The sequence below is a fragment of the Etheostoma spectabile genome, chromosome 1, assembly GCF_008692095.1.
Source record: "Etheostoma spectabile isolate EspeVRDwgs_2016 chromosome 1, UIUC_Espe_1.0, whole genome shotgun sequence".
NCBI lineage: Eukaryota > Metazoa > Chordata > Actinopteri > Perciformes > Percidae > Etheostoma > Etheostoma spectabile.
Window position 1 is genome coordinate 15413832 of NC_045733.1, and position 8001 is coordinate 15421832.

The 8001-nt window shown below is 42.7% G+C and overlaps 1 protein-coding gene across 12 annotated transcripts in view; it reads right to left on the reverse strand.

The window, feature by feature from the left end:
• LOC116706376 (bromodomain adjacent to zinc finger domain protein 2B) overlaps nucleotides 1–8001 on the reverse strand; it is a 69743-nt gene that overhangs the window by 14989 nt on the left and 46753 nt on the right. For 7 of the 12 annotated variants that reach the window (XM_032543290.1, XM_032543959.1, XM_032543443.1 and 4 more), the window contains 9 exons: nucleotides 7736–7948; nucleotides 6967–7584; nucleotides 4700–5465; nucleotides 3589–3858; nucleotides 2587–2647; nucleotides 2325–2433; nucleotides 1423–1524; nucleotides 634–856; nucleotides 1–49 (listed from right to left, as the gene is read on the reverse strand). The exon at nucleotides 1–49 is cut by the window's left edge and continues 44 nt beyond it. In XM_032543290.1, the coding sequence (XP_032399181.1) occupies nucleotides 1–49; nucleotides 634–856; nucleotides 1423–1524; nucleotides 2325–2433; nucleotides 2587–2647; nucleotides 3589–3858; nucleotides 4700–5465; nucleotides 6967–7584; nucleotides 7736–7948 (2411 nt within the window). The remainder of the gene's footprint in view (nucleotides 50–633; nucleotides 857–1422; nucleotides 1525–2324; nucleotides 2434–2586; nucleotides 2648–3588; nucleotides 3859–4699; nucleotides 5466–6966; nucleotides 7585–7735; nucleotides 7949–8001) is intronic. The other 5 variants (XM_032543894.1, XM_032543741.1, XM_032543825.1 and 2 more) reach the window with 1 other exon arrangement.

Genomic DNA, 8001 nt, shown 5'->3' on the forward strand with positions numbered 1-8001 from the left:
TTTTCCAGTTTTCTCATCAGTTTCATCTGGGCGGCCTGTCGGGCTATTTCTGCACAGAGCAGAAAGAAAGGCATTGTGAGTAAGACGGTTTAGGACAATACCTAAATACTACTGTAACCTGACCTCGCACATTTGACTGAGATAATTCTCTGGCTTTTGTGAAATTTAGTTAAAATTAGGGACATATACTCAAAACCAATTTTCTCACCCTGTAAGAATGATTAAGAAGTCTGCCCATTAACATGTAAAAATACTGAAATATACACGGCTAAAGTATTTTTAGAAGGGTAGAACTGACTACCAGAGGGTTCTGGTGCAAAAAAAGAATGTTTTGCCTTTGTAATAACAGCATGTGCAGATTTGTTATTATCAAAGCCAAACAAAAGCCCAGTGACATCAAAAAAAGAAAGAATAACAAAACTGATTCATCTCAAAAAGCACCTGTATCTGCATATGAAGAAGTGGGATCTAACAAACAAGCATGACATAAACTGACTTGTCCATATAGTACATGTTTAAAACAGTAACCTCCTTAACCTCTGCTAACAGAACAATGGCTGGTTGATTAATGGCACATGCACATTTTATCATTATTATGACAAACATATTTCAGGGCTCATTTCCTGTGCTAACCTTGAGCCTCTAGCTTACGCAGGAGTTTGACTTCACTGGGACTGGGGCCCTCGGGCACCAGTGGATCGCCCACATTAGGGGGCCGTCCCTTCCTCCGTCGGGAACCTTTGCCACCTTCGCCCGCTAACTGTCGGTCTGAATTAGGGGGGCGACCCCTACGGCCTTCCATCGCCAAAATATGAGGAATGACCTCCTCTTCATTCAACAGGCTCCATTGTAAACCCTAAACGTACCACGGAGAGATTGGGAGTGATGTGGCGGGGTAAAACAGTGAACGACATGTTGACATACATCATTTCATGTGACTAAGAAACAATTTAATTATTAGCTAGCTAGACAAATCTGGTTGTATTCAACAAGGGTTAAAATAAACTAGTTAAATAATATATCAATATATTCTATAATACACAGTAAAAGCTGGCTAAACAATGCACAAATAAGAAGTACTCATTTATGAGTTTTTCTATGGCCCCTCAGCACTGTGTGTATTTCCTCTATTCTGCTTTCAATTACACACAAATTTATTTTCTAATTTATCTCTTTGTATCAAAGACACGTAACATGGAATTAATAACTGGTCACCTGTGGAAGTAATGTCAGCTGATTATTACATTTATCCATGCACAGTGAGAGGTCTATGAACTAGGACTACTGAGGGTTTTGGTTGATTCCTATTCAAGCCCTGACAGCGACTGCTGAATGAAGCTTTGCCTGCTGCTAGATGAAAAGATGAACAGGGATCACGAAGTGAGAGAGAGAGAGAGAAATAGAGAGATGAAAGGCAGTCACCTGGGGTCCTTCTCTGGCTTCATAGAAGTCACCAACCCTTATCTTTGCACTGAAGCTAAAATTATCGCGCGTGATGCCACTTATTCCATTTCTGGATAGATACTACAGAAGAGAAAATAATAATGGCGTTGGTTTAGGCAGAAAAAAATGGTGAAATTAGCGACATTGAAAAGCAACTGGGAAGCACTAGATTGGGAGTCTAAGGTTACAGTGTGCATCTGTGCAGTGCTACTAATCATTATAAAAGCCACAGGGACAAAAAAGAGCAAAAGCTCTCAGGAGAGAAAAACGGTTCTGACCTTGGGGTGCACAATTCAGGGCCTTTCTTATTTATCTGAGGCCATGCTCTGCTTTTTACTGCCTACTGACTGACTAGCAGTGAGTGAATGTTACCGAGTGCACATTTTTCTCTTTGCACTACTACATTGAAAGGCAGTTCTGACGATAAGCGTAGTGTGGCTTTTGATGAAGCAAACAAAGAAGATTATAGACTATAATATACTATACAAATAGGGCCAAAGCTGTGCATCCCAACACTAACCATTCATCATTTCTTTGGGGAGGGGGTGGGGAGGAGAGCTGAAAAAAGTGGCAGGAGAAGTGAATCTAATAATATTATCTCACACTATCAGGGTCATAGAAAGCGGGGTGGGGGTGGAGTGCAGCTGGAGCGATATCATAGATAATATACATCAAATCCTGATACACAAGCATTTGTTTGAGCGATGTGGATGAGCAGTGTTGCAATTATTAGCCAAAACATCTTTCCATATCGAATCATAAACCGCCCACAGTGATTCCTACTTTAATCCCTGTTACAAACTGCTCATCTGTATGCCTCAAAATATTTGCTTCTGTATCATGGATGTAGACTAAGCTGCAGTGCTGTGAGGCCGAGGTACCTTCATCACATCTGGGTACTGCCTTAGTTTCTTGCCACACGGGCCGTAGTAGGCCACCTCTCCCTGTGATCGACCAGCCACAGATTTGATTCTTGTTTCTCTCCGCCACCTGGGATTTTTTTTTAAGAATGAAGAAATAGCATATTTAGCAAATAGGTTGTTCAGAAAGACTGTCGTAGATTTGTTACCAAGCACTAATGTGAGAACTCTACAGTGAAATGCTTCAAAAAAAGCTTTCTTTCTCCCAGCCTCTTGTACATACCCCAACTCCAGAGGTATCATCAACTCCTTCTCATCCATCACCCTCTTCCTCTTCCCTAAGCCTGTGGAGAGACAGAGTTCAACCATCAATTTGACACCACAACTGCCGACTGGAACCCACACACATACAGTAGCAACAGCCAAAGCCCCTGAACTAACCAGTAATCATACCTGGCAGGTAACCAAGAACATGCACGGGTACGCACACTGGCCTTTCAAAGTGACATTTACCAGCATCAGGTGAACACAAAAGTTACACACAATTTTCTGAGCTGCCATTTTAAAATCATAAAACTAAAATGCCAAGTGTGATGTATATGAACACAGGAGTGATTTACATCACATTGCATTGTGTGATGAACAGTGTTTGTTAACTACTAATAACTACTAATACTACTTTAATGACTACTAAGAATAACTACTTGGATTATTCCTGGCAAGCTATTTTCTCTGATCTAGGTAACCTCTCCACATAGAATGAAGGCGGATGTTAACCTTGTTGCTGTGTCAAACAAGTTGTCAGGGCTCTGAGGCATGTCCCTACAGGACCTAAGAGCTCCGGTTAGCCAGACTCACAACCAACCACCTCCTTCCTGCCTCTCTAAAAGTAACAATCCCCCTTCACAGTCATTTGAGGATGATGAGTTGCTCTGTTATTCAAGAGCAGAGGCCTTGTAAGCAGAGCAGCAAAGCAAGCTGTGCGGTATACTATAGTTTTTCTTGTGGTACTGTATATGCCTGGGTGGTAAAAATAAACATATACTGTCCACAATAAGGACTAGAGTAGCAGCAAAGGTCACATTCAACCAATGAAACCGTTTTTTGGTTTAATACTTTCATATCTTTTTATAAACAGTTAATACATAACCTCTTAAATCTCTAATATCATTTTCTTCTGCAACACTTCCCAATCAACAAATATAACATAAATTGAGAAGCTGTTACGAACATCCTTCATCGCTGATTTGTACCCTTTCATGCACATATTCATCAAAGACATTACCTAATGGAGATGCTAGGCTGTAGGAGGAAGAGCCTGGAGAGCTGTGATAGGCCAAGGCACTGGAGCTGGTGACAATGGTGGGAGTTTTGATGACCTGTAGGTTGAGAGGGGAGCAGCTGGTGGCGGTGTGATTGGTTGAGGTGTTCAGTAGTTCTGGGCCTTTGGTTAGCCTACGGGGAGTCATCTCCTTCTTAGATGATCCAGACGGCAGCAGCTTTAACTCTTTCACTTTCTTCCCAGAGATGTCGCTGTCTGAATTGCTATCAGACTCTGAAATGAGAGTCCAGGACACACAAAGTGGGTAAGGATCGCTGCATTTTTGCAGGTAAACATACAGAACACTGTGTAGTGCCAGACTCTCAGTTGTGAGAATTTGCTGCTTTTATTTGTCTTAAGGGAAAGTAAACCGTTTTGGACTGGCTGGACATATAAAGCAATTCAATGATATTTCAATGATATTGCCTCTGACTTTTTTTTTTTTTATACAATTTTGAGATTTTATAGGGGTATATATATCGTGATTTTTTTTGCGGCAATTTTTAAAATTGATTCTTTTCCCTAGAATCAATATTTTTCATTTACTTATTTTTTAACAATGATTCACCTAAATATTGTCTGTTTAAACAGTACCGCCAACAGCAACTACAGTACATCCGTTTCCAGTAAAACAAACCAAAAGCAGAAAATACATTTGATGTACTTCTTTACAAATTAAATAAAAGTCAGACTGACTGACTGAGGTGGAATGATGATGATTTTTAAAATGATTTCTCAGGAATGGGGATGACATGCAACAAAAGGGCTGCAAGTTGAAGTCAAACCACGGCCCACTGCATCGAGGAGTAAACATCTACACATCTACTAACTGAGCTATCTGGGGGCCCATGATGTGCGTCATTTTTAGAAGTACTCAATACTATCAAATCGCAAAACTTCTGAAACGCAGTAACTGAAAATCCCAATACAAATCCAATCAGCACCCACGTATCGTGAAAGAATCAAATCGGGACAAAAGCACATAGTCCCAGCCCTAAATATTTTATATTTTAATGGTCAGCTCATCATTTAATTGAGAAAGTTAATATAACTCTTGGAAAAAGAAGGTACAAACCTGAAAGACTATCATCTGAATCCTCTTCATCCTCCTCCTCCTCCTCCTCCTCAAGGTCGTCATCCTCATCATCGTCATCATCTCCTGAGTCGTCAGATTCCTTGTTAGCTGGAAGACCAGCTGTGGGGTTACATGTCCCAGGGATCCCCACTCCAGGAATTCCAACTCCAGGTATACTAACTCCAGGAATCCCGATCCCAGGCTCTCCTCCACGAAACAAATCTACTAGAGACTGTACCAGATGGTTCTGAGAGAAACCCTTCCAGGCAGCTAAATGGTCTGCTTGTCCCAGCCCTGGTGTCTGTCCCAGCCCTGGTGTCTGTCCTTTACCCTTAGTGGTCTTGTTCTTTCTGGATCCATGGCCTGTGGCATGGGGTGAGGTAGTGGAGGGCTGTGAAGGAGGCCCAGATTGGCCAGTAGTTTGGGTCCTGCTCGCCCCTGTGCTCAGATTGACAGGCATCGACCCAGCATCAGAGTCACACTGAGGGGACTTGCCATGACAGGCAGAGTCTTTGCGAGGTTTTGTGATGAGGGCCAAAGGTGCGTCCTGAGTGATGCTTTGGATGACTCCATTGGGGTGGTGAGGTTCAGGGAGCCCCAGCAGGGCACTCGAGAGGAAGAGGTTGGAGTGATTGTTCTGGGGTGGAGGAGGCAGAGCGGGTGGCAATGGCGATGAAGACAGAGACGTCCTCTTGGGAGACTTGTTTGGCCCCTGCTGCTGCTTCTTTAGCTCAGCTGGGAACGTCTGCCCTTGGGACATGAGGGTCTGGGAATAGAGGAGAAGGAGAGAGGGAGAGAACAAGGAGAGACAGGGAGTCAGGGGGAGGGAGGGAGAGGGAAAGGGACAATGGGAGGAACAAAAAAAGGTTAGCAAAATAATTAGAAAAGAAGTGGGACAAAGTGGAGTTGCTCTAGCTGTCAGTTTGCATCACTGGTGATTGTTTGAGCAGGTGACAAAACTACAATGCTGAACACTGGTACAGTTAACTGTCTCTAAACCCCTTTCTAGGAAACAAAAAGAACATAAATGCAATAACCAAAGGCATTGTACTCTGCCAAGTTCACAAAAAGAGACTCGGTGCATTCGAAAAGCTCCATCATCATTATCATCATGCAGCTGGGCTGTTTGCCTTTATTACACTGATGACAACTTTGTGTTTAAGCAAAGGCAGGTTAGACTTTTAACGTTGCACTTTCAACTGGATGTGATATGAAGTGAAACAAATCAATTTCACAGACCATGAAATACAGTAACAGTGCTGAAACCACAGGGGGAATTTAGCTTGTTGTAAACTTCTCTATACCGGTAAAAACAGGAAAGAGGAAATGAATTTTACAGAATAAGCTGATCTTGAAAGGTTTAGCTTATTGATTATTGCCCTACCATCCATCGGAAGAAAAGGATTTTGTGTGATAAAAGCAAAAACGTCAATTTCCGTTTCATCTGAACTGATGAAAAATACAGTAGCATATGTGCAGACACAAGGTGTGCTTCAGAATAGTAATGCAACTAAAATCATTAACCAGGTTCAACTTATCAGCATTAGAGCAACCACTGTGAGTAACCACTGTAAATCTGTTAAAAGATGTTCAAACTTAGAAAACACAGAACAGCATGACAACATACAGTTCATAGAGTTTAAAAAACTGTATATAAAAGATCTTTATTGATCTTGATCTTTATACAACACATTTGGCCTGAAGCAGCTTTAAGGGTAAACCTGCTGCGAAGGCCACTTAAATCCACAGAAGTAAGATGTTATGTTATAAAGTGCTAATTTGAGCAACAAACCTTTCATTAAATAAAAGAACAGTACACAATCTAAATTAAGAACTAAATTCAATTGTGAAAATACCACATTAACTTGTATAAGGGACGAAGCATTTGCTACGAGGCTGGAGGATGGAATGGTTGCAACATGTGTGTTTTGAACATGACTTGTGTCATGACACAATATAGTTATTGACTACAGTAGGCAATGGATTATTGTGTTTAATTAATGTGATAAATGGCCAGCATATTGACAGGGGTGCTGGTTATGGTGTGGTAATGATAGAATAAAAAACAGAGAAGTCTAACTGCACATTCAGCTCAAGTGGATAAATTCATTACTGGTAATGTGTTAGGAATAACTTTGTTCACTAACGCTGACTGTGCAGCTATATTTATCTCATCTACACATCTCATAGCATACTGTGTATATGCAAAGTAATGTTTGTCATTTGAGTTGTTTTGGTATATTAATGGCATTATTTAACTGGCTTACCTGTTTAAGCCTGAACTCATTGATCTGCGCAAGTGAAGCTTCCAGCTGTTTCTTCTTATTGGATTTACCAGAGCCCGGAACAGTGCACCGAGGTGGCTTCAGTGAGGACTTCTGGGAGCTTGTTGCAGATGAGGTCAAACCAAAGGGTTTTGCGGAGGTAGACAGCGGGAGAGTCGAGTGGGGCGGAGAGGGGACTGAGCGAGGCTTAGGGGAGGAGCAGAGGGAGAGGGGCAGGTGCTGGGGGGAGGAGGAGGGCAGCAGTTTGGGAGGTTTGGGGGAGGCAGTGCTGCAGAGTGCCTTTGGAGATGTGGTGAGAGCTATGGGGGAGGAAGACTCCCTATGGGGCTGAGAGAGGAGTGCCAGGGGCTTTGAGTTGGCAGCCAAGCCAGTGGACTGGATCACACTGAAGTGTTGCTGTGGGCCCTCTGTCCAGGACCTGGAGCTGTGCATGGCCAGTAGCGCCGTTTGGGACAAGGCAGGAGGGGAGGCAGAGCAGGGTAAGGGCAAAAGGTTAGGGGGGTTGGAGGAGACCTTGTGAGCCTGGGTGTCTTTCTTGTCATGGAGATCCCCAGAGAGTGGTCTGTCAGTCTTTGCAGTTCCAGTACCTGGTATCAAAACCTGAAGAGGAAATGAAAAAAGGAACTGAGAATAACCTCATGATTAATCATTTAGTTATTACAATCAACTTTTTGGGCACTATTTAGCTGGCATCCTGCTTTGCACCTGCACAAAAGCAGATTAGATTAGATCATCTACTTGTCTTCTTTACCTTTGTTCTCTTCCTTGTCCGCTTCTCAGAGTCTGACAAGTCACTCTGTTTGTCCTCTTCTTCGTCATCCTCATCATCATCATCATCATCTTCGTCATCCTCTGCTAAGTCTTCCAGATCACTGCTGAGGGACCCGTCACTTGAGCTGTCTGAGGATGTGCCGGACTCACTGTTGCTCGCCACACAAGTGTCTGCTGGCTTCTTCCGTTGCTTCTGAGTTGAGAGCAAAAAATGCAAGAATCAGTCTCACTGTATGTATGTGTGTG